This window comes from Neomonachus schauinslandi, chromosome 10 (assembly GCF_002201575.2).
Source record: "Neomonachus schauinslandi chromosome 10, ASM220157v2, whole genome shotgun sequence".
Classification (NCBI taxonomy): domain Eukaryota; kingdom Metazoa; phylum Chordata; class Mammalia; order Carnivora; family Phocidae; genus Neomonachus; species Neomonachus schauinslandi.
In genome coordinates, this window is record NC_058412.1 from 109,669,612 (window position 1) to 109,695,955 (window position 26,344).

Genomic DNA, 26,344 nt, shown 5'->3' on the forward strand with positions numbered 1-26,344 from the left:
CTCTCCAGGCACCCTCCTCATCTATGTTTGGACATCCTATTAGAAAGGTTTCCTAAATTCACTTGAACTGTCTCTCTAGTTCTGCCCCTGGAGCCACACAGGGCAAGCCCGCTCCCTTTGGACGTTGGCATGTGGGAAACAAGGCCCCTTTGGGGTCCCCCTTCTCCCGAAGAACACGGCCCCCACCCCTCTTTCTCCTCCACCTCCTTAGGCAAAGCAGCAGTCTTGGAGACCCCATGCTAATTTCGTTCTTTTTTTTTTTTTTAATTTTTTTAAAAGATTTTATTTCTTTATTTGAGAGAGAGACACAGCGAGAGAGGGAACACAAGCAAGGGGAGTGGGAGAGGGAGAAGCAGGCTTCCCGCTGAGCAGGGAGCCCGATGCGGGGCTCGATCCCAGGACCCTGGGACCATGACCTGAGCCAAAGGCAGATGCTTAACGACTGAGCCACCCAGGCGCCCCTCATTCTTTTTATTTTGAGTGTAAAGACGTGAGCGCCGACCATCCCCCTGCCCCCACGGTGGCCCGAGGGAGGCGTAGGAATGTCCCAGCTGCAGGCTTGGGACGAGCAAAGAGTCTGTCTTCTCCCCCGTATCCATTCAGAGAGTCGCTGGGTCAGGGGCCACTCTGTCCTGCAGCGCTGATGGGCTGGAGGGCCGAGCAGGGCCCTGGGGCTCCTGGAGATGTGCAAAAGTGAGCAAGTCCCAGGCCGGGGTGGGGCCAGCCCAGCCTGGGAGTGAGGGAGAGGGCGTGTGCCCGAGGCTGGGGGTCCAGTCCAGGCCATCTTGGGGGGTATTGTGGGTTTCCTAGGCTGGACAGCGTGGGCAGGGGGCTCACTCCACAGGTGAGCCCTGCCTGCTCCGTGTTACCCAAGTTTGTATGGGGGCCCCTCGCGCCCTTCACTCGGCCACGTCGACGGGCACCATGGCCTTGATCGCGGGGAACTTGTTGCAGGAGAAGTCGGCGAGCAGCTGCTTGGTGCCGCTCCGGGTGGGCAGGATCTCAAAACACACCTGGGACCGCTCCTTGGGGCGCAGGGCCGGCACGCTGGTGGGGGAGGGCATGGGTCAGTGTTGATGCGGAGGCTCACGGGACCTCAGGCAAGGTGGGCCCTCTGTGGCCCTCAAGTCCTGTGCTGGTGAGGTGGCACCCTCTGGCCGCCTCCCTGGGTCATGGACCCCGCGAGCCCTGGGGCCCCTCAGCAGGGGAGGGAGGGAGTTCCGTGATCTCCCACAGACGCTGAGCCCTGAGCACCAGCTCCAAGCTCTGCTGATCTCGACTTCCCGGGAGTTTGAGTCTGGCAAACCCCCAAACCAGAGGCAAATGTGCAACCCCACACACAGGTTCTCCCTGGGGCTGTGGGGAGGCCCCCTGGGACGCCCTCCCGCCATCCCCCACTGGCCCCTCAGGCCCGGGACTCACTCGATCCGGAGGCTGCCCAGCAGCAGGCCGCTGCCCTCCACCATCAGCACGCAGTCTTTCACCGGCTCGTCCAGCGGGTTGGAGAAGAGCATCTGGACGTTCACGGGCTTCCGCACCTGGGCCTGCTCCAGCACCTGCGGGGAGAGGGGTGACCGCGTCGGTGAGAGCCCACCCGGCTGGGCGGGTGACATGGGGATGGGGAGACATCGTGCAGGGGGTTCCTGGGAAACTGCTATCATCCCCACGCTTCGGACGGGACCCCCGGGCTCAGAGGGAGAGGCGGCACATTGTGTGGCTGAAAGCACTTTAGCTTCCCCGCCGGGTTCACAGTCGTCCTGGGGAGGGCAGCCCCGCTTCCCAGGAGAGCCGAGCTCCCTGTGGGCTGCTCAGAGGGCTGGGGACTATTTCATTCTGAACTTAGTGACAGTACTTTCCTTGAGGCTCCTACTCATGGGTCCTGTTTCTCCCCTTCTGGCCTGGAAGTGCCCTCCCCAGGAGGCCTGAGCCTGCTCAGACACCCCCTCTCCTCAGAGCCTCATGCTCTTCTCCACAGGCCATGGCATTGGGCCCCCACCTCAACTCAGGCCACTCTCCTCCCATGACACCCCAGTCTATCGCTGTCCTTCGAAACTTCTGGAGCCCAAAGCTTCCCTGTGTGCCCTGTGGGGTCTGGACAGGGCTCCTGCACCCCCACTGTCTTGGTCAGAGGCCGGAGAAGGCTTGGTTTCCCGTCAGAAAAGCCACCTGGACTATATGTTTGCTGTTGAAGAGAAAGCTGTGCTTCTGCCAAGAAACAGCCGTGACTGAGCAGACACGTCATCTCTCTGGGCCTCAACTCCCTCATCTGATAAAGAGGGCTAATCGTCCTTCCCTGCCCTGCATGGAAGGAACCGAGTGAGGTCATGGATGCAGAAGAAAACGTCTGGGAAATAGAACCTGGCTCGGTGTGGCTACTGGATTTCTTTTCTCCTTCTTTGAGGGATCATCTGTTGTTAGTGTGGTTTTCCTTTTCTTGCCCCTCATCCGCACAGCTACCATTTGGTAGCAATAAAGCTTCAGTTCAGATAAATTCAACAACCAAGGCCTCTCTGGTTCCAGAGCCTTTGCCCTTCTTACCAGGCCCTGGGATATCTACCAATACTTTGTGCATACCATGATCTCTACCGTAATTCTTTCCATGGAACTCACTCATGGCTGGGACGTGATGCTCAGTGTGAAGCTAATTTTATGCCATTGGGATATAACATGGCTACATAAACAGTGCCATATTTTTCACATTGATATTCACTTTGAGATTTTCATGTATTTGTTCTTCACAGTTGCTTACCACTGTGGCCCATTGACCCATATCTGTAAATGCACCCAAAAGAGAGGATAAGAGCCACCAGAAATCTGTGTCTGATCATCAGTGGTTCATGGGCCAACATGAAGGACATCACCCTTTGGAACAAAGTTCAGATTTCATGGTCTGATTCCAATAGAACATCCTCAATGTCTGCTGTCAATCAGTGCCAGATAAGATCATGGGATTTCACCCAAATTGTTATCTTTTCATAGAGATTACCCTCATGAGTTTAAAAATCTGTGCCTTGCTCCGAGTGAGCTATGTGCTGATTCTTTCATCAAGACAAGAATGTGTTGATGCTCTGAAGGCTGAAGTAACGGTGAGGTTGTGTTAGGAGGAAATTCACACAAAGATGTCCAAAAGAAGAATGATCAGATGCCTTTTTTTTTTTAGAGGGGGGAGGGGGGCCGAAGGTGAGGGAGAGAGAGCATCTTAAGCAAGTTCCGTGCACAGCATGGAGCCCAGTCTCACAACCCTGAGATCATGACCTGAGCTGAAATCAAGAGTCGGATGCTTAACCGACTGAGCCATCTAGGCGCCCTCAGATGCCTTTTTTTAAAAAAGATTAAGTAAGAAAGTTCTTGGTGGCACCTTTTCAGCCTGTTTATATTCTGATCTCCTTTCTAAAGATATTATAGTCTCTTTAAAGACAGAGCTGACTTGATATGGAAATGCGAAAGATGTAGAGCAAAAGTGTTGAATAAAAGATAAAGCTATAAGAATGTTTGAGGATAAAGGAGTATAATGGGGAAAAAACTACCTTCCCTTAAACACTCATCATTTTAGCACGGAACGTTTTCCTAACTGAACTGGTTGCTACCCAGGGTCACCTCCCAGCCTCAGCGGGGCATCAGCCCTTGGCTGTCCATCACGTCTGCAGGGACGAGGCACAGTTCTTGGACCTGTCTTAGGAAGCAGGAGAGGCTTCAGCATGCAGAGGACAAGCACGGACTGACAATGACAACTCTTGTGGGTGGGGCAGAATGCACGAGGGCTCGGCTCCAGTCCTGGTTATTTTACAAAATCAGATTAGTTTCCAAGATACCGTACCAGGGATGACAGTGATGGGCCCAGAATGGGGCAGTGCCTCCCCTGTTGGAGCTGACCGTCTGGTAGGAGACCAAGACCAAACAAGTACACGAATAAAGGTATGACTTCCACTAGAACAAAGTGAGAGGACAGAAGGCTCTCAAGGGCATGTAACTGGAGACCATGCCTGATTTGGAGGGGCTGGGAGGGGGCACGTAAGGGAAAGGCTTCTCTGAGGACAGGACACCTGCAAGGAAGTATTTTATTATCCCCGTAACAGCGTTGGGGCACCTGAGACACAGAGATCAAGGGCCACTCAGTGTGGCTGTTGATTCATCGTGGTGATTCAAGGGCTGAACTCGTGCCCTTCTCTGCTTCCCCCTCAAACTGCCTGTCCGGTTACTGGTTCTCCCTCTGAGGTAGGGGACCGGTCCCCATTCTGAAGCACAGACCGGACCAACTGGAACAGCAAAAGAGCTCAGTCCCAGGCTAGCTGCAATGGGAGTGTGCACCCTTGGTCTCTGCCCTCCGAGGTCAAGAATCCCTGCAGCTAGGGTGCAGCTTAGGGAGGGGTGGGACTAGGGCGGCCACAATTAGCTGGCTTCTCTAGAAATCTGGGGCTTGGAATGCTGGTGGCATTGTGATGGGATGGAAAAGGCAAGCATTGTCTTGGCAGCTGGGGCAGACGGTAGATACAGCAGATGTGGGTGGACCCGACCGTGAGGCTCTCCGTGGGACCTCGCAGGAAGAGCCATCTCCTCTGCGCATCCATCCTCCTGCCCTTGCCTGCCAGCACCTCACCCCTCAGATCCGTGCCTTCTGCCTCTGGTGGCCTCTGCCCTGGGCTGACGGGAGGAAAGGGTGAGGACGTCCTAGGTAGGCTGGACAGGAAGGGACGGGCTTGGAGTCAGCGCAAGTACTGGCCTGGTGCTCAGGAAGGGACAGAGTGGTCCCAGGTGCCTCAGTACACCTGCCCCACCCCACACACACACCTGGGCTCCTGGAAGGACCCTGGGAGCCAAGTCACAGCCAAAAGCAAACCCTAAAAGCAGAGACAGAAACATCCTCATCCTCAACCACAGTGAAGATGCTGTTGCTGGCTGTGGACACACCCAGACACCTGGAAAGGGCCCTGGGCTGGGAGTCCCAGGGCCTGAGGTCCAGCCCTGGCTCTGGGCAGGGATGGCAGTTCTCTTTTCTTCTCTGGGCCTCAGTTTACTCATGTGTGAAGCGGCAGGGTTTGGGAGCATGAGAGTGGGCTCCTAAGAGTCCATGATTCTGTAACTCTGGCGTCTTGAATGTGGAGAGAGGCAAGCGAGTGGTGCCCCATTCTCCACCAACACGGCCAGGGGCTGGGCCGTGGGCTCCCTGCGGGCAGGACCCTCCCCTTGTGACTCTTTGTGATTCCTGAGCCTGGCAGAGCCCAGAACACAGCAGGTGCTCAGAGCCGAGTGTGCGAGAGAGCCGAGGAGTCCCTCTAGCTGTGTCTCAGTGGATGCCCCCAGTGCATCTGGGACCAGAACCGAAGAAGCCCATGGGCAAATGTGCCTATTTATCACAAGGAACAAGGATGCTGATCTGAGCAGGAACTCTGGCCAATTCATGTGGCAGAGGCTGGACCCGAGCTAGGCCCAGTTCCCTGCCCCTCTCAGCAGGGAAGGAGATTCCTGGTGGCTTGGGCGTGCACCCCTTCACCCCCCTTTACCTCCAGGGTCAGGCTGGGGTTGTCCAGGATGATGTCCCTTTCTATCAACACCTCAGCCTCGTCAGACACCTGGCACACAGCTGTGGTCCGGATCATGTTATCTGTCTTCAGGTACTTCTCATACTGAGCATATGTAATCTTCAAGGGATGCCGTATTTCTGGAAGGAGAAGCCGGGGAGGGCAGAATGAGAGGGAGGAGGGCTGACTTCTGGAACCTTCAGAGCTGAGGCCAAGCCAAGCAGGCGGGGAGCTGGCCGGGAAGGTCTGCAGCCCCGGGCTTGACTGAGCCCTCTCTGCCTGTTCTGTGGGAAACGTGCCCCCGTTCTGTGCAGCCTCCAGAGCAGAGGCCGGGGAGGCCCTGGGCCTCTGACTGGCTGGGCAGCTTCCCAGGAGAATGGAATGGTAGGGACCAAAGCTTCCTCCCATCCTGGAAAACGTCAGAGGGCAGGAAAGAATACAGAGGCTTACGGATTGCCTCATGATGACAACAAATAATAACTAGGAAGGGAAGCCAGGGATTGGCTCCATATGTGCTTAGGATCCTCCCGGGCCAACTAATAGTCTGGTATTCTGCTGTGACAACACCCCGATCTGTCTCCCCACCTCTGGTCTCTCCCGCTTCCCAGTCACCCCCACAAACCTGGCAGACGCGGCTTCAGAAGGCTCCCCCCCCCACCAACATCATGCTCCTCCTCTTCCTTGTCACTTGAAATTTTCCACGACTCCTCGCTGCCTCAGAAATAAAGTTCAGACCCCTCGATCCGGCCCTGTGTCACTGCAACCTAACTCCCCTCTCCCTTGAAGGAGTCCTCGGTGTTTCCCAATGGTCCTTTGCCAACACAGGTATATGGTCACCTCCGTGTTTGGACATGCATGGTTCCCTCACGTGGAAATGCCTTCCCCGGCTTCTGTCCCTTTACCTGGCTCCCCGCAAGCCTCAGGGCCCCTCTCCCGCCTCTGTGGTCCAGGTCACTCCCACCTCTCTCTCTCGATGGTCATGCTGGGTGGCCTGGGGTGCCCCGGCACCCACAGAGTCATCTGCTTTTCGAGGAGGAAGTAGCCTCTGCCGTTCCCACTCGAGAAATTAGCCTGGCCTGCCCTGAGTGGGCAGATGAATGTGCAGAATGGATTTTTAAAAGAATTTTTTTAACCATTTCCCTCATGTGAACTATTTTTGGCCTGCAAAAAATAGCTCTCCCCTTGGGCTTTGAAGGTAGCTAGCAGCCTGGCGGTTGCTTCTGGTGTGGGGAAGATTTCTGCTACAACTCCGCCAGAAGCCAGGTTGCTAGGGACGCTGCCTTCTGACAGGGGTAAAACATCTCAGTTTCCCTACAGACAGAGCTCTTTCAAGATGGGCTGTCTAATTAATCAGTTTTTATTTATGTGAAGCAAAGAGCCACCCCACCCTTGTTAATCTGCTTTGTAAGGCTCAATTTTTCTTAACAGCGTGGAGGATTTTGCCAGTGTGAGCACACCTGCCTGCTAATCGTGCCAGAGTGCCAGGCTCTTGCTGCTCCACCTCGCTCCTTTCCCAGCAGCCGCGAGTCTCTGTTCCTCCCAAACTCTCAGGCATCACTGCCCTGGGGAATCAGGAGACTCCCCAGCTGGCAGCTATGCGGAGAGGAACACAGGACAAGGGTGTAAGACCCTGCTGTATGTTGCAGCCCTTCCGGGGTCAAGCCTGAAAAGTGATTCATTGTGGGGTGGGGGTGGAGAGTCCCTGGGGCGGGGGTGGCAGAAATAGAATCTAGAAGATGGGGGGTGGGCCTGGATTTAGCATTAGGAAACCCAGGACCAAGACCCTGCTTTCGCCGCTTACTAGCCATGACACTTAATCTCTCAAGCAAGTCACCATCTCTCCAAGCCTCAGTTTCTGCCCCTGTAAAAGGTGATACTGAAATCTGCCCTTTTCAGTAGGTCAAACGAGAGAGGATCTAAGGAAGCACCCTGTGCGCTGAGTGAAGTGGTGTATACCTCTAAGGGATATCGCAGTGGGGCTATTAACTGCCAAAGCCTCCCTCCTTCCTCCCCCCTGGTGTGGAAGGATTCTGGTTGGCGCCACCCTGATTAGCACTGTTCCCCATGACAACTTTCAAGCCTTCAAAACCCACGGCTTAACCACAGTGACGGTGCGCTCCTCCTCTCTTAGCTGAATCCGTTCCAACAGGAACTCTCCAACCCCAAAAGAACATTAGCCATCTTGGATGAGTGGCGTCCCCCACAAACCACAGGACGAGTTACCTTCCTTGGGTCCCAGGGACATTGTGACGGAGTCCTTCCACACCTCGTGTACCAGCTTGCCGTTGTAGACAATGGTCCAGGCTGTCATGTTCAAGGTCACCGTCTTTATGTCACTCGTCAGGTTTTTGAGCAACAAGGCCAAGCTGACGTCTTTGCCCACCTCCAATAGGCCAGTGACCTTGAACCTCCCCGAGATGCTGGGCTCCTTTTCCTCTCCTGCCAAATGTCTCGCAGATGTGGCGCTAAAGGACGCGTGGGGTTTAAGTTTCCCCAAGGCCTTTTCAAACACTTGTCTCTCCTGGCTGGAACCTGCATGGTGGGAAAAGAGGGAAGCTTCTCAGGGACGGGGTGGCAGCCTGGGACTCGTTGGCTCTGCAAGGATTCTGATCCAAGCAAGTGTCCCTGCTCTCGGGGTCTCTCCATTTCATCCTCCTTAGTGCGAGGCTCACTGACCAGCCAGTCTGTGCGCTCTCGCAGTCAGCTCTGCATGTCCAAATGAGCTGTAGGGAAAGCTTTATCAGCACCTGCACGAAGTTACCATATGGCCTGATATTTCTAACTAGGTTAGATTTCGTCTTCCTTTTCTTCGTTTTATCTTTGGAGAAAAGATCTCTTGTGAGAACAAACAGCTCCTTTAAACATAAGTAACAAAACATAAGTAACAAAAACTGAGTGGAAAAAAGATTATAATGAGATTATAAGCAAAAAAACAAAAACAAAAACAAAAGGTTACGGTTTAGAATTTTTTTTTCAAACCACTTTTCCATGTTATTCTGCTTTGTTTCTAAAGGCGCCTCGAGGTCAAAGAGCGGAGCTTCTGCCCTTGTCAAAAAAGAACTCTGCACGGTTCGTTTGGTCCCATGTTATGACTGGTTTAAGTTGTCGAGACACTTCAGGTTTTAAAAACACAAAGGACGGATTTTCTGACTCTGACTCAGATTGTGAGGGCTGTGGAATGTGAGCATGGCCATGGTATACCCTCAAAGTCATGGCTCTTGGGCACTAAGGTGAGTAACCGCTTGCAAGCCTCTGGGCCCGTGGTGGCCACACGGTTCACATAAGCCTCCCTGCCTTGACCCAAAGACAGATCTACTATTAAGGAGAAGGTGTGTTGACCTTCCGGGAACATGGGCAGACATACACAGAGAAGAATTACCGTGTTTATATCTGCAAACCATACTTAGGGCCCCCATCTTCCCCAACTACCGTGAAATTTTGAAGACACCAGATGGCTTATTATAAGCACTTTACAATTTAGCGAGGCCTTTCCATAAGTTCCATGTAACAACTGGCTGAGACCTCAGAGGCCAACTCATCCAAGCCCATCACGTTAAAAGTAAGGTCCTAAGGACAAGAAGCAACTGGTCCAATCGACTGGTCTAATCTTGGAGTTAGAGGCAGAGAGGGGGCAGCCCCCAGGTGTCTACACCCATAGTCCAAGGTTCCCTGCCCCCCAACATCCTCCTGAAAAGGAGGCAGGCAGCCAGATTACCCAAGCTGATAGCTCTTGGTGGGCTGGGTTCTTTCTGGTGCCTTTCCATCCTGTAGCAGAGTTGTAAGTCCACACCCAGGGCTGATGTCTGTGCAGGGAGCTGAGCCTTCTGTGCCCGGGAGACCTCAAAGCAGGCGTGTTTGCACCATGAGGCTCAGAGCCCAGATACCTATATAGGTCACCTGATGGGTTGACTCAAGACTAAGCTTCCTGCTGCTGTTTTCTCCTTTGGTGTTGCCATTGCGAAAATGCTTAGCAACCCACTTTATGAGCTTTTCCTCCCTGGGGCCCTCGCAGACAAGCTGGCATCACTCGGTAAGGAGAACGGGCAACAACAGGCAGGGTGACCAGCTCTGCTGTCACGCAGAGAGGGGCTGGGGCATCGCCAAGAGTCTTGCCGGAACCACCCCCAACATGGCCATGGCCTGGCCCCGCTCCGTGGCTTAGGAGATTTGCCTGGGACAGACAGAGCCCCTCAATAAGCACAATCAAGGTATATCAGTAAAGGAAGGACCCCCACAGGACATCTATCCCAGTAAGCAGTGCACTTCAAAAGGCACCTCGGGAGGTCATTATTCCAGCGACGCCGCAGATGTCTGAGTTGATAAGCATCACCACTATTTCAGAAGTCCTCTCTCGGTGCCGGGCCCTGCACTTGGCACTCTCTGTACACCAGCTCATTTAAATCCTACTGAAGACAGGCATTGCTGTTGTCATTTTACAGGTGAAGAAGCAAGGGGTCCGAGATCCTAAGACTCCTCCTTGGGGTCTCCTGGTGATCAGTGTAGGACTGGGAGTGGACCTCCAGCCCCTGGTTATTTGTTTCCTGGCCCCTACACTCGTTTTTCTATCGTGACAGTGTTGAAAATACTTCTCCTACATCTGTGAGCTCGGGGCGGGGGTGGGGCAGGGGTCGGGCAGGGGCCCCATCTGCCACGTCCCTCATTGCCTCCCCAGAGCCGAGCACGGAGTGGGCACTTGGGTGGGTCTCAGTACGTGTGTATGGACCGAGAGAAGGGCTGTCTGACCCTAGCCATGGGAGGGCCTGCACAGGCAGATTGGGGACCGCCCTGAGGCCACCAATCTCATGACCCTAGGCCCATGCCTCCAAATGTCCACATGTACCACTACCCGGAGGGGTTACCTACCTGGACCTCAGACCTCATCTCCTGAGCTCTTTCTCCAGCTTTTCTCTTTCATGAACTGCGGCTGACACCAACAGCCAGCAGTAGTGAGAGCTTTGGGGTTCACTTTAGAGTGTGTTCTGGGTGCCTTTAGGAGAGCACTTTGCTTGGCCCCTCAGAGCCTGTGTTGTGTGAGGATCAACCAAAGTGTCTATTTCCAAACACACTAGAAAGAGACATGGGACGCGTTACGGAGTGACTGGCTTGCTAGAGCCAGCGGTCATTTACTTTTGGCTGTTTCTACAAATGAACGTCACGTTCACACGTGGAACTTTGCCACTCTGGAGAGTGGCCAGGTTGGGGGTGGTTCTGGCAAGACTCTTGGCGATGCCCCAGCCTCTCTCTGCGTGACAGTCCCCAGCGAAACAGGCTGCTGACTCTGAGAGCAGCTTCCAAACTAGAGTAGCTAATGTAATTTGCGGAGAGGCAGCTTTGTAGAAAAACGAGCCTTCCCCGTGACTCATGTGGGTGCTTCAGGCTTCTTGGGGAGACTCTGATGCATGCATGGCATAAGCCCACCTCTTCAGGGTCTTTGTCCATTTCTTTGTTCAGATAGTGTTTCCTGCCTGTCTTTCTTGGAGGCTCAGAGAGCAGACTGACCGAGAAATTTCTCCTAGAGCCCTGGGCAGTCTTGGGGCGGGGTGGGGGGGAGAGGCATGTTTCTTCCTGTGATGTTCAATCACAGGGCTGTCACCCCAGTTGTGGGAAAGGGACACAGCTGGAGAAGAGCTGGGCTGACAGCTGCTGGGTCCCATGGCAGAATTCCACTGGCACCGCATCTGCTTGTGACAGTTCTGTGCCCACTGGAGATAGCCTGTGGAGTTGGACGTTAGGTGCCAGGGAGCAGTCCTACCATTCAGGCAGAATGCGCAGAGAACACAGGAGGAGTAGGAGGGATTTTCCCTTCTCCACCCGCAAAGCTGTCTTCCTATCGTCAAGCCCCGGGTCGCACAGCCCCACCAGTGCCCTGCCTACCTTCTGGATATTTGTACTTCTCCGTGATGTCCATGCGAGAGTAGCTGCCCACCGCCTTGGTGCTGATGTACTTGCCAACGCTGTGAGTGTCCGAGGCATTCTTCCTCTGAGTGTTGTAGTAGAGGTCATAGATCCAGGTGATGCGGTCGGCGTTTACCTCCGCAAAGACGAAGGGCGTGTCGAAGTCCAGGTTCACATCGCCCTCTCGGACGGCAGCAACGGAAGTGGGGCCGCACTGGAACACCCCTGGTAGTGAGGTGCAGAGACTGCGTGCATGCCAAAGCCAGGTGCCACAGCCCACCCCAGCACCTGTCCCCTAGGAGCCACCCCTAGTGACACCACTCCCCTGCCTCTCCCCCCAAACCCCTTCAGCCCCCGCTGCCTGCCCCCCTTATGTGGCACTCAGCATGGACCCTCCTGTTATCTTCTGCATGGCACCCCACACAGAGTGTCCTTCTGCAGAAGACTGGCCCCATCCTGCCCTCCGCGGGCGCGCGGTGGATGCTGACCTGCCACCCTTGGGCTGTCTCCTTTCTTACCTCTTGTGCTCACGGCTGCCTCTTTTCTATCCCTACAAACCATCCTTCCCAATTCCTCATTCCCTATTCCTGGAAGTATTCCCTAAACCCAGCCCATAGGAGTCTTGCTCCTCTGAGCTCCCAAGCCCTGTCTATCACCTTCCTCTTCTAGCACTTGGCACAGAGAGGTCAGATAGATGGATAGACACGTAGATAGATATGTAGATGTAGAAATAGATACAGAAGATAGAGTTTCATTCACGAAGTGCCCAGGTGAAAAAAGTAAGGTGCAGCAGAATAGAAAGAAGGGGATTATTCTGTTTGTGTTTACAAGACAAATAGACAAAAAAGACACATATGGGGCGCCTGGGTGGCTCATTCAGTTAAGCGTCCAACTCTTGATTTTGGTTTAGGTCATGATCTCGGGGTCGTGAGATCAAGCCTCATGTCAGGCTCCGCACTGAGCATGGAGCCTGCTTAAGATTCTCCCTTTCCCCTCCCTCTCTCTAAAAACAAAACAAAACCCCCCCCAAACCCAAAAAATCACATACATGTATTTTTATATGCCTGGAAGAGTGATTTTCAACCTTTTATTTATTTATTTATTTATTTTTTTGCCATGATCTCTATATTACGGCACATAGACGGTCCTAAGACAAAAGTTTTACAGGACAATACTTGTTCTTATTGTGTCCAATGCACCCTGAGGTTTTTTCTTTTCCTCTAACCCCACTTTCCATGCCATTTCACTTCATTTCTTTTTTTTGTTTCTAAAAGATTTATTTTTAAGTAATTTCCACACCCACTGTGGGGCTCAAACTCACAATCCCGAGATCAAGAGTCACACGCTCTATCGACTGAGCCAGCCAGGCACCCCCATTCTACTTCTTTTTTTTTTTTTTTAAGATTTTATTTATCTGACAGAGAGAGACACAGCAAGAGAGGGAACACAAGCAGGGGGAGTGGGAGAGGGAGAAGCAGGCTTCCCGCCAAGCAGGGAGCCTGATGCGGAGCTTGATCCCAGGACCCTGGGATCATGACCTGAGCCGAAGGCAGACACTTAACAACTGAGCCACCCAGGCACCCCTCTACTTCATTTCTTAAAATGATAGTCACAACTCACTAACTTGATTTTATAACCATTAATGGGTTGCAGTGAAAAGTGTGAAATACAGAGGCCTGGAAAATATCTGGAAGGTTACCCCCCACCCCAAATCTAGTAATGCTTATTGCTTCTGGTAGAGGGGTTGAGTTAGGGTAGGGAGGTATGACTTAGCTTTTATTGTTAATCCTTTTAGAATGGTTTGAAATTTTTTTAACCATGTGCACATATTATTTTTATAATTATTATTATTATTTTTAAAGTAGGCCCCTCACCCAGTGTGGAGCCCAATGCGGGGCTCGAACTCACGGTCCTGAGATCAAGACCTGAGCTGAAATCAAAAGTCAGATGCTTCACTGACTGAGCCACCTAGGTGCCCCATAATTTTTTTTTTTTTAAGTTTGAGAGAAACAATTCAGAATGAAGGTAGTGAACAAGATACGCCCTGGAGGTCAAAAGAAGGGAAAGAAAACTTCCTGGAGTGTCTGGGACCCAAGCTCAGAAGGGAGTGGCCAGAAGTGGGAGCAGAAGCCCTGGGCACAGGAACAGGGACGGGGCCAGACAGCACGAAGGAAGGTTTGGTTTGGCAGAGGGACACCATGGATGGGACAGAGGTGCCGGGAGTCGTGATCATGGAGACCTCCAGCCGAGCGGGGGAATTTGGGCTAAATCCCCGGGCGACGGGGACCACATGGTGTCTGTGCTGGGAGACATAGGCTGCCAGAGGCGGTGTGGGGAAATCACTGTTGGCGGATCGCGGTTTCTTTCCCTTGCTGCCTGGCACGTGCCAGGGCCTCCACAGTGGGGACAACAGTTGTGTGGGAGCGGGGAAGCCACTCATTTAAATAGCAGCCTGAGCCAGGCAAAATTAGGATGAGAAGTCTACTCTGAAAATATTTTTGGTTTAATTCCATCGTGCCTTCCAGAGATGGAGAGCCGCTGTCCACTACTGTAAAGAATCAAGAGGCCAGGACAGAGAGTGAAACCCAGAGAAGGGGGTGGTCAGCGGGGCCAGTAGAGGGTTACCTTGGCTCCTCTCCTGGGGCGTGGCGTCCAGAACCTGCCATCCGCTGTACGAGGGGCCCAGGTCAGTCCGCACAAACCAGCCTTCATTCCAGACGTGGAAATTCCTGCAGACAGAACCAGACTGCAGAGCTTGCCCAGGGCCACACAGCTGGAGGTGACAAAATACCACGTCTCTGGCTGAACAGTGCAGCACCCCCTACTCACCATCGAGTGAGTCTACCCTGCCCCAGCTACAGTGCTAAACCTTGCCGAGCTCTGTCTCTCGCAAGTCCTCACAGCACTGTGAAACAGGTACCATTTTTCTGCCGATCTCATAAAAGGGGAAACCGAGGCTCAGAGAAGTTAAGCAGCTTGTGATGGCAGAGTCAAAGCTTGGACCCAGGTAGGCCTAACCCCCAAACCTGGGTCCTTGACCATGACGTTCTACTGCCTTTCTGAGGAGAAGAACGCCTCCAGGTGAGAGCTGGCAACCAAGCAGGCCAACAAACCCACACGGCTTTCTCGTGTGCGTCCTGCTGGGGAACACCTCTGTGTCTCCCGTCGACTGAGAGTGCATGGGGCTCCAGCGAGGAGGACAGCTCTGGCTAAGAGCCACATGCTTCCGGGCTGAGGTGTGGATCGAAGAATGACATTCACCAGTCCTAAAATGTTCTTCATCAAAGGCGTCCCCTCATCTCCCAATCTGCATGTCTCAGTCACATCTCCGGGGACAGCCGATTAGCCGGTCTTAGGCATTCTGTCCTGTGGTTCTGCCCTCTCGATCTGGTCCTCCTTTGCACACCCCGTGCAACTGCATTAGCCCTGGTTCTGGCAGCTTTGATCCAACCAGAAGCTGTGAGTCCGACATGAACCCAAGTTCCACCCAACGTGAAAACAGATTTTTTTTATACTCAGAAAGTGGAGAAGATAGTTTAACGCAGAGTACCAACTCAGAAACCATAAAGGAAATGACTGATAAATTTGGCTAGGTGAAAATATTAAACTTGCATATACCAAACAACCAACCAAACTGTAATTCTGTTTCCTCTATGGAAGAGTGAGCTCATAACAGATGGTCCCTTCCGCAGATAACAATAAGCTCCGAAACAAAACCAAAAACCAAAAACCAAAAAAAAACCAAGACAACTACTTGAGAGTGAACAAAACAGAAGGATTTTGGAAAGGAATCAAAACATGGAGGAAGGAGCCAGCACGGGGCAAATTGCACTTTTGGTGACTTGGCCCTAAGGACAGGCCACAGTTGGGGTGAAGTGCAGGGCAGTAAAATCTGTAACAGACAATCCATATTTTTCTGACCTGAGGAGCCAAGAAACAGCCCAGGTCAACCGGGGCATCTAGAGCATGAGGGGGAGGCTCTGGAAAGGAAGGAGTCAGAGAAAGGAGATCCCAGATTAGTTCATAAACTCCGCCCGAGTCTCTGAGCGATTCTGACCCATGCATGTATACAGACAAGCAGTCTGGCTGACGATAAAAGAAGCTGAGCGAGATCTGAGTCGTTGCCGGCTCGCAGTCTGGGTCCACCCCAGGCAGGCTGTTGAAATAAACTAACAGAATCCCGACATACCCAATGCCCAGGATACAGACCCAGATGACTCAACATATGAAGAACCAGAAAAATGGGATCTATCCTTCAAGGGAAAAAAGACAACCAACAGAGTAACCTTAAAATAGTACAGATGCTGGAATGATTTGGACAAGGACTTTAAAGAAGCTATTATAACTAAGCTCAATGAAATAAAGGAAAACAGGGCAACGACAAGTGAAAAGAGAGGAACTCTTAGCAGAGCGAGAGAAAAGATGAAAGAAGAACCAAATGGAAATTTTCAACTGGAAAAAAAGACCCCTATCTTAAATGAAATAATTCAGTGGTTGGGCTTAGAACGAGAGGACGGAGGAAAAGTTCTGTCAACCTGAAGATAGACCAGCAGAAATTGCCCAAGCTGAAGAAGAAAGAGAAAAATGATTGAAAAAAAAAATAAAATAGAGAAGATATATATAACATATGCATAGGCAGAGATTTACTGTAATTAATATTATAAAGTACTTACATATCAATAAGAACAACACACAAAAGAACAAGTGAAACACACCAATAAAGGACGATGGCCAGGCAATTTTTATAAGAAATACAAGTGATCCCTGAACATATGAAAATAGTTTTGATCTCACTACCATGAAAAGGAAATTAAAGTGACAAAGAGATACTGTTACACTCATAAGATGACAAAGATGAAAGCCCAGGGTGATACACAGGACTGTGTGATACTCATTTCCAGGTGTGGGAAAACAAGCACAGTCAGAGCCCACTGGTGGGAGTTGAAATTGGTGTGATATTTAGGGAGGGCCTTTTGGTAATGGGTATGAAAAACCTTTAAAAATCTACATTCCCCGGGGCGCGTGGGTAGGGGGAGGGGCTGAGGAAGAGACTCTTCAAGCAGACTCCCTGCTGAGTGTGGAGCCTGCTGTGGGTCTTGATCCCAGGACTCCGAGATCACGACCCAAGCTGAAACCAAGAGTTGGATGCTTAATCGACTGCGCCACCCAGGCACCCCTACTTTTTGTTATTTTATAATCAGGAAAAATGTGTTTTCCTTTTGCGTGTTTGGAAGAAGCTTCATGTGGGGCCAGATTGGATCTATGTACATGGGGGAGTTGTAAACTCTTCAGCTATTGGAGGAGTTGAAAGTGCCCCATAAGTACTTATGGGGTGCAACCTGACCCGGCTAGTCCTTCAGGGAACAAGGGGAGATATAAAAAAGTCAGCTCCGAAACAAGGCAGAAGGGGATTAGGCCCTAAGAGGTGAACAGATGATTAAGAATAATACCAACCAATGGTATGAATGGAGAAAAAGAATACTCTTATTTACTACTAAAATGAAACACAGGTGATCACAATCTTTCTGGAAGGCAGCAGTGATAGCTGTCATAAGCCTTTAAAATGCTCATTCCCTTTAACCCAGGACATACCATTTCTAGGAATCTTTCTTACAGGACTAATTGTGGATGTGTTCAAGATTTGCATATACGAATGCCCATGACTGTGTTATATACAACAGGGAAAAGAAGGGGAATAGGGAACGGTAATAGTAACAGTAGGAAAAGAAATAATGGTTCAACCATACGAGGGAATACGATGCACTTAAAATCTGATTTTTGATGATTATTTAATGACATAGGGAAAATGCTCAAAATATAGTGTTTCGGCAAAAACACATGATTTAAAACTGCAAAGTTGGTTTCCAGGTTGTGGGAAGAAGTAGGATGCACCTATTATATACTTTGTCTTGTACCCATGCCTTGTAAAATGTGTAATCCCAATTCCAGAAACGACAGCAACTGATAGAGAAAAGATTGGCTGGAAAACTATCAAATATTAAAAGTATGTGAACAGTAAGATTACAGATGACTTTATTCCCTATAATTGTGAGGGGGAAGGTCATCATAAAAAATTATCGCTAGCGGGGCTGCCTACGTGGCTCAGTCGGTTAAGCATCGGACTCCTGATTTTGGCTCAGACTTCGGGGTCGTGAGATGGAGCCTGGTGTAGGGCTCTCTCTCCCTCGCCCTCTGCCCCTACCCCACAAACCCCCCTTGTGCACGCTCTCTTTAAAACTATCCCTAGGAAGACCCACAAAATGTCTTTTTGAATGGGTCTTCATGATCAGTGAGAATTCGCCCAGGAGAAAGCATGGAGTGTGAGAACATGATCAAGAGACAAGACAGGGATGAGAGAGCACTTTCATGTTCATCTAGTTCCTGGTAGAGAACCCTAGGGGAAGGGTGGGTTGGTAACAAAACTGGTAAGTAGCTGTGTTTTCATACTTACTTTGGAGGCGGGAATTTAAGATGGAGCAGATAACAGATACTCTTGGTCCCTCCCTCATTTGGAAGCCAGCTTTACTCACAGTTATTTGAGATGCATGTGCTTTTCAAATGTCCAAGGGCGCCACCATGGAAATTCTGGTTGTTTCTGATGGTATGCATGCTCTCTCCCACCTCCCAACCTTGGGCTCTGTTTCTGTCTTGAGGGGTTTCAGGAGGAGGAGCTCAAGAAAAGAATGCACTGTAGGTATCAGAACTACCTGAGGCATTTCCTAAAAGATGTGGATTCCCCTATCTCCCTCCACCTAAGTCAATTCTAATGTAATTTTGGAAGTTTATAAGCCACTGCCCTAGAGACAGCATCTGAGTTATACTTACCTTTGAATTCATGGGGTCAAGAGGCCCTGTCTAGAAAGTGACCTCCAAACTCCTACCCCTTCCACTGGCAAACTATTTGTCCTTCCAAATGCAGCCCAGATACTGCCTCCTCCAAAAAGTCTTTTCCTGCTGGAAGAGTGCCAACCATATGTCTGTGCTATCTCTGAATCCTGCACATCAATGAGTTATTTCACTTTTTCGACTCCATAATTGCCTGTCTTCTTATGCAGCTGTGAACTCCTCTGGCCCAGTTCCTGCATCTCCCCCTGCCCTTGGTGCCCAGTGCCCGGGGCAGGGTCTAGCACACGGTACATACTTAATCATGTTTTCTGGAGCCTGAACCACTCTTGGAGCTGGCTTCCTTGCTGCAGGTCTGAGCGAGGTACACTGGGGTGGCTAAGTAGTAGTGGAGGCTGGTTGCCATGGAGAGATTGCATCAGGAGCCAGGGGCGTCCGCTGGGGTGTGGTTGCCAACAGCTTTTCCCCAGAACTAGCCAACTCCACCTCCCTGTGACAGGGCAGGGCAATCTCCACGTGCCTGCTATGAGCTATAGAAAGTCTACAAGTAGAGTCAGCTCTGTGACTCTAGAAATTGGGGAATCAAGTCAAATGAATTAAGAAAAAAACAAGCCAGAAATGTCAAGGTAAAGATAACCTTGGTCCTACTGTTCCAAATCGTTTGCCTTGCTTAGTGACTGATCAAGGCCCAAGAGTCCTCCTTTACAGTGGCTCAGAAGGGAACCATGGAGAAGCAGCATCCCAAACTAAGGTCCCCGCCCCCACCCCAAAGCAGCCTGATTCTCAAGAAGCGGACACTCCAGAGGCTTGTGCCTCTTAAGCCAAACCACTGGCATGAGCAGAATGGTTAAGAAGAAAATGCACTCCAGTGGATGCAGTGAATGTGATTTAAGGAAAGAAGATCTAGAAGAAATTGCTGAGGTCCCCTGATCTAGCCCTTCATTTTACAGATGGGAAACTGAGGCACAAAGAAGTTAAGAAACTTATATAAAGTCATACACTTATTAGAGAGCCTAAATATCTCTCTAATTTCTCTCCGGGGCTTTGTTTTCTCATTCGTGAGATCAGCAGGTCCCTCCCCAAGTCCTACGGTTGTCTGACTTGGGAGAGTCCTGTTGGCAAGACTCTGCGTCCTAGCCCTAGCTTGGACACGAATTCACAGTTTGACTTTGGTAAGTCATTTCTCCTCACTGAGCCTGTGAGGTAGCATTTAGTTTTACGGAGAAGTGACATCTGCTGCCGAGGTGTGAACCAAAGAGCCCAGCTTCTCCATCTGCGCGGGCTGGACGGCACCCAACCTCACCACAGCTCTGGTTGGTGTCCAGCCAACCTCGAAAATCTCAAGTTAAGCAATGTTCGGTTGCTCAAGGTAACATTAATCAGGAGTAATAACAACGTTCTCTGGCATCTCTCTGGTGCTTTATAGTTTACAAAACTGCCTGGGTTCAAATCCCATCTCCACCATTTGCTGGCTGTGTGCCCTTGGGTGAGTGACTCTGGGCCTCAATTTCCTCAATTGTAAAATGGGATGATGATAATGGTGCCTACCTCATTGTTTCTGAAGAGTAAGTGCCAGGTACACAGCAATTGCTCAGCAAACTATTTGCTCCTGCTGTTATTATCAAGAACTTTCAGATGCTTACTCTCACTTGATCCCTACTTTCTATTACTTAGGCAAATCTGGGCAAGCTTCTAAAAGCTTCCAACATGTGCAACACACAGAGATTCAGATCAAAGTGTTTCTGTCCAGACCCTAACTGTCCTTAAATAATAGGCTGGGGAAGTCACTCCAGGCAGAGAGTGACTCGTGGTTTATCTCCCCCTGGGTGGGATCTATGCAGAAGGGTCTGTAGAGGTCCCCTGGGAAGGGTAGCTCTCATACAAAGAGGAGGGTGGGGATCAAAAAAATAAAGCCAGTAAGAGACTGAAGTGAACACCTAGTTCTGGGCCAACCCTTATATTTCCCTGATGGAGAAACTTGGAACCAGAAAGATGAGGTGGCTTACACAAGCCCTGGAGCAAGATGGTAGTGGGGCTGGAACCAGGACTCAGGACTCCCTGTCCTCATTCCATCCAGTGCTGGTAGGCAGCAACTTGGGGAGGGACCTCTGGTTGCCACTGATTTCACCAGAAAGCCTGGTGGGGGGTGGGGGTGGGGCTGAGAGGGTAAGAGAGGAGGAGACCCCCAGCAAAAATCAGAGCTTTGGGGCCTGACATCCTCCAATGAAGCCAAAAAAATGACAGTGGAGACACCGTGCGCCCATACTCATCCCAAGATAATTATATTTGGAATGAATTATAAAGCTAATGTGGGGTGGTAGTGTGAACCAGTAACCAAGAGATCTGAGTCCTAATTCCAAATTCAGCTTAAAAGCCCTACATTTCTGCTCCCAGGAAGCCTTCCTTGGTGACTCCTTCCCCGAGCTCCCATGGGGCTTACTGTCTGACGCACCTCCCTGGTCACTAAACATCCTCGACTAATGGCTTCCCCATCCCCTGTCTTCCAACAGCACCAGAATGCTTTCAGTAGAGGACTGACTCTCCAGCTTTCTGGTCCCTCTGCGGATCCTAGCACAGAGGATAATCCCAGAAGGGGTACGCCCAAAGGGATCTCCCTTCCCAAATGATGTTGGACAAATCATCACCTCTTGCGAAGGAAACCAAGGCCAGGAATGGCATTACCCCAGCGGTGAAAAACAGGTTGCAGTGATTTGGGACACAACAACAAAAGAAAAAACCAGGGAGGAGGAAAAAAAAAAAAAGACTCATTTATGAGTAGTTGGGAAACAACATCTTGTTAACGCAGCAATGTCATTAGACAGAAAGTTGTATGTGTGCAGATCAGGAAAGAACAGCCTGAAACAAGCCTTCTCTTCCTCATTACACCCTAGAAGCCACGTGACCTCGGGTGAATTACGTAAGCCTTACTCTCCTTCGGAGGTGAGGGGATATTTATCTTACTGAGTTCCCATGTTAGTGTGGGGTTGTTGTTGACTTGTTTTAACAACTTTTTCCGTTCATATTTCTTTTCCTTTGACTTTATTCAATTGGTTACACTAAGCACATTTCAGAAAAGTTGGACCTCCTTATTCTGGGGATATGAAGTAATAGGAAGTCTCTTATACAGACTGTCTCAGAATTGAACATCTGGAAATAAGATGGCAACCGCTATCAGGTTATTTAGCCCTATATGCGTGTGAGTGATTGTGTGTTTGTGTGTGTGTGTGTGTGTGTGAGAGGGGGTATCCTTGGAAATGGATTAAAAACAATAGATTGTTGGCATATATGCACATACTTCTTTGCATATATAGGCACATAGAATCTATATGTACATGCAGATATAGACAGAATCATTTTCGGTTACCACTTGGTAATAACTTGGCATATAGTATGATCTCAAATAGCTATAATAATATTTATTTTAGGGTGCCTGGGTGGTTCAGTCGGTTAAGCGTCTGCCTTCAGCTCAGGTCATGATCCTAGAGTCCCAGGATCGAGTCCTGCATCGGGGTCCCTGCTCAGCGGGAAGTCTGCTTCTCCCTCTGCCTTTCACCCTGCTCTCTCTCTCTCAAATAAATAAATAAAATCTTTAAAAAAATAATATTTATTTTATGTATATATACTACTATATGAAGTTATAGATACATGTCTATAAATTTTATACAACTGACTTCCAGGTACCACCCATTAGACATTACATGTACATATGTGCATAAAGATACATGTGCACGTGGCATATTTATGGTTAGACATATATACGTTCAATTACACACAAGGCTTCTTCTTCTCAGTTGAGATCCAGAATAAACTGACTTTTTATTCTATCAATCAAGGTGCATAAAAAGTCCACATGCACAAGAGAAAATGCACTGCTTTCCTTTAAGCAAGCCTATAAGTCATATGGGTTGCCTGAAACAAGATGAATTTATATTCGGTACTAGAAAATCAAGAGTTTCTAAAGTAGCTTAGGGTCTAGCGGACCCTCTAAATTCAGAGCAGTTGCCCAGAGCCCATGAGCCACTGGTATTGGACCCTTCATCCGAAGGCGAGACAGTGGACTCCCAGACTTCGCAGAGCCCTGGGAAGCATTGTTTTTGGGTCTTACGAGAGGTCTCATCAGCATTGCCAACATTCCCATTCTAAAGCTTGCGCTCACGTGTTACTTGCCTCCCAGCTCCTGTTTGGCCCAGGGTCCCAGGACCTGGGGGACGGGGGGAGGGGGGGGGAGTAAGAAGCCGCTCAGGTTCGATGCTCAGAAAGGGTCAGCTACTCACCACACGCTATCACTGCCTTTGTCTATGGGCCTCCCGTAGCGGTCATAGTACACGTCCACACTGAGGTTGCGGTTTGTGTCATGAGCTGAGTTGAAGTTGGTGACCACCCGGGAGGGAATCCCGAAACACCTCAGCACTGCAAGTCAAGGAACAGTATGAGGACCCGGGCTGCAGCGGAAATGGCACCTTGGGCCCCCCGCCCCCCACGGTTGCCCACCGTCCCCGAGTACCTGTGTTGAGGGTCCCAGCAAAGACCCAGCACTGGCCATATCGGACTGGCCGGAAGCCCCAATTTTTCCATTGCTTGAGGATCTCCACGCTGCCATTCCAGTTCCGTGGGTCCAGGCCACCCCTGTAGTTGCCACTCCAATTCCCAGAGATCAAGCCATTGTCATCATTGCCATTGACCTGAGCAGAGGGAGCCCCAGATCAGCAGAGAGTTCAGGGGACAAGGTGGGGAGATGAGGAGGGAAACCAGGGAGATGTCAAGTGGATTTTATGTGTCTGCCTGGGTGATTTGGGGATGATAATTGTAATAATGATCCTTTGGGGTCTTGAACAATTTATTAATCTAAAAGTGTTTTGCTTAATGGGCCATGATCGATTGCCCCTAACCCATCTATCAATCCCGTGAGCAGGCTCACAGGGTAACCTGAGGCTCCACGGCTTGTCAGGGGCAAGGCAGGGTCCGTAGGCCAGCCTGCTGGTGATTTCTTGCCAGGACTCATGGGCTGTCTTTGATGTCTGACTTGGGAGTCCATGCTTTGAAACTCAATTTGGGGATACTGGTCTTCTGAAAAGGTGCCTTTAGAACTTTAGCAGCTAACTTTTTGGAACGCATGAAGATGGAATATTGCTTTTCATTCATTCATTCATTCATTCACTCACTCACTCATTCGTTCAACTGAAGGCCTAATTCTTGTATAAGCAGCACAGGCAGGATGCAGTGTGAACAGAGCACCAGATTAGGAATCAGGAGACCTGAGTTCCATTGTCTTTTAGAGACACATATTGTAATATTTACAGATGAAATGATATAATGTCTGTGATTTATCGAATACTCTGTGAAGGAGGGGGTCAGCACTGATACCAGACTGGCCTTGAGAAGGGGACCACAAAAGCTGGTGGTGGGTACCTGGGAGATCGTTTTACTGTTTCCTCTATTTTTGTGAAGGTCTGAGCTTTGCCACAATTAAAAGTTAGAAGAGAAAGAAAGGAGAAACCAGGTTTTAAGCCCAACTTTGCCACTTGTCAGCTGGGTGACGGTGGGCAGGTCAGTTCACCTCTCTGGGCCTTTGTTCTTCACCTTCCTTCCCAAATAGGGAAAGTTAGAAACAAATGGGCTTCCAGGAACCGAGTGTTCAGAGTTAATGAAACTTGGACCAGCATTGATTGACCCCAACCGCCCAATGAGAGGTCCTGAGCCCCGCTCCCTGTCTTTGTGGGGCTCCACATGTGGCGAGGCCAATGAGAACAGAGTCTGGACACAGAAGGATCCTTGCCCAGCACAGGCCGGGCCAGCCTTCCCCAGCCCGTCTGCGGGAAGGGTGCACTCCTCCTCCCACTTCCAGCAAGGCCTGGGCTATAATCACAGAATCAGGCAAGATGGGCCTTCTCCACAATGGAAGATTACGTAGCCCATCCCATCTCCTGAGTCAGAGGTGCTCCAGCCACCAAAGTGGTAATCAGCGGGGTCATCTCTGGCTGAAAGCTGAGCATTTCAAAGCCCCATCCATACAGGCCGTAATTAGCTCAAGGCAGAGAGCGCAGGGAGGTGCAGCTGAGGAACTTGGCACTGAAATAACGTGGTTTGTCCCCAGGGTCAGAGTGAGTCAGCAGCTGCTGGAGTCGGCTGGTCTCCCCCACCCTCTCCTGGGCGTATGAGGCTCAGTCTTCCTCAACCTCCGCCCCGGCTCCAACCCACCTCTCCCAGGCCACTCCGTTTCCAAGGGTCAGCCCAGGCCCCACTTCCCTGGTTCTTGCCCGCTGCCTCCGTGGCCCCACATCCCCTGGGCCTCCCCCTCACTCCTTTCCTGCCAGGCTGGTGTCAGCCTCCCTTCCTTCAGGAAGCCCTCTGGTTATTCAGCAGTCAGAAGATTGCCCTGATGTCTAGCAACGCATCGAGCTCATTAACTCAGGTATGTTAAAAGGAAGGAGACGGAGAAAGGCCTAGGCCATTAACAATAACAAAAAAGTTAGACGCTTCTGGGCCATGAGTTTCAGAGGCTTAAAGTTCAAGAACGCTTCAGCTTTCCGCTTTTTAATTTAGAACTTTTGAGCAGGTGGTGACCATGTTTGGACGCTTTCTGAGGGAGGCCTTGTCAACACACTGAGTAGTGAGAGATAGACTCCTCCAGGGCGCAGCGTGTGTGTGTGTGTGTGTGTGTGTGTGTGTTCGGGGAGGGGGCAGGTCTCACGTGGAAGGACTGAGTGACTGCAAGAGGCCCTGGGCAGGCATTTGGAGGACTTGTTCTGGTTTGACTCAGAGACGCTGTGCTGTGAGCCAGTCCCTTCAGCGGCTCGGGGTTCCCCATCTAGGTGCTGAGTGGGCCAGCCTGCTTCGGCCCAGGCTCGGCTGTGGAGGCCAGGGATCAAAGCAAAGGAGGTTAATACCTCAGGCTCACTTGGGAACTTACCCTTTTCCTCAGGAGGCCCAGTGATGGAGCAGAATTTCAGCTTTGTATCCTCCTAGCCTGGGAGACACCAAAAGGGCAAGTTCCCTTATCTTCTGAGAAAGGCCTCAAGATAGAGCGGACAGGGCCTTGAAGCCTGGCAGGCCCGGGTCCAGCTCGGCCTCTGCTGTTCACTCACCAGGGGGTCGGAGGCAAGTGCTTTAATTTAGAGGAGTCTCATGCTCTGTGTGTGCGAAGTGGGATGGTCATAACCACCAACCATATTTTGTGCGGCTTCCATGAGATGACGTACGTAAGGAACACATGTACCTAACCCGTAGTTGAGTTCAATCTACGGTAACAACTGGTTATTATGGTTTTCCTATAACTCACCATTGCACTGAGCACTCGGCCGACGTATTTGGGGTCATTTCTGCGGGCCACATCAGTAGCAGGGTCACGGCGGAAATTCAGGCTGTGATCCAGGATCGAGAGGCAAATGTTCAGAATGCCTTGTTCGAACTGTTCAAAATGGGACCATAGGTGATGGTGAAAGAAATGACATGGACTGTTGGCTAATTAAGGGTACAGGAGCTAAGCGGCCGAAAACCACAGGAACGACCCGGGGCCTTCCACTCTGTGGCCCCCCGGGACAGAGAGCTCCCGAGGAGTAGCCACCCAGCCTCTAACCCGCAAATTCAGCCAGAGCCCTGGCTATCCACCAGGCCCTTTGTCGAGGTCCCTAAACTGAAGGAGACTCCCTCACTATCGTGGCCTTGGGAGCAAATCTCTTAGCCTGCCTGGTCCTCGATTTCTCCATCTGTATAAACAGGGGATCAGGCCAAGCTCATCTCAAAGTTTCCATCTGACTCTATGGTCTTGAGCATATTATTTAGACTTCTGGGAAACTAATCATGAAGATAAAATATCCCACTAAAAGAAGATTTTGAAGCCATTTTCCCAAAATAAGACTTATTTTTAGTCACTGCTTCTCAAATGGAGAAGGCTCCGCTTTCTCTTGCCTTAGGGTCTTTGCATGTGCTGTTCCTTCTGCCTTTGATGCTTTCCCCCAAGACATCTATTTAATTCCCCTGCCCTCCTTCAGGTTTCTGATTAAAAGTTCTGATCGAAAGGGAGGCTCTTCCAGACCACGCCATCAGAATTAGCCTCCCTTCCACCCTGAGGTGCACTGCATGCCCTT

General features: G+C 50.6%; 1 protein-coding gene across 1 annotated transcript in view; it reads right to left on the reverse strand.

The window, feature by feature from the left end:
* Positions 1-405: 405 nt before the first annotated feature.
* The window catches only part of TGM3 (transglutaminase 3), a 39,071-nt gene continuing 13,132 nt past the window's right edge, over positions 406-26,344 (reverse strand). Inside the window, exons 5-13 of the mRNA XM_021689127.2 lie at positions 25,537-25,665; positions 22,762-22,939; positions 22,532-22,667; positions 14,040-14,143; positions 11,394-11,639; positions 7,743-8,051; positions 5,502-5,659; positions 1,423-1,556; positions 406-1,047 (exon numbers count right to left, since the gene is read on the reverse strand). Coding sequence (XP_021544802.2) covers positions 900-1,047; positions 1,423-1,556; positions 5,502-5,659; positions 7,743-8,051; positions 11,394-11,639; positions 14,040-14,143; positions 22,532-22,667; positions 22,762-22,939; positions 25,537-25,665 — 1,542 coding nt within the window. The 3' untranslated portion in view covers positions 406-899. The remainder of the gene's footprint in view (positions 1,048-1,422; positions 1,557-5,501; positions 5,660-7,742; positions 8,052-11,393; positions 11,640-14,039; positions 14,144-22,531; positions 22,668-22,761; positions 22,940-25,536; positions 25,666-26,344) is intronic.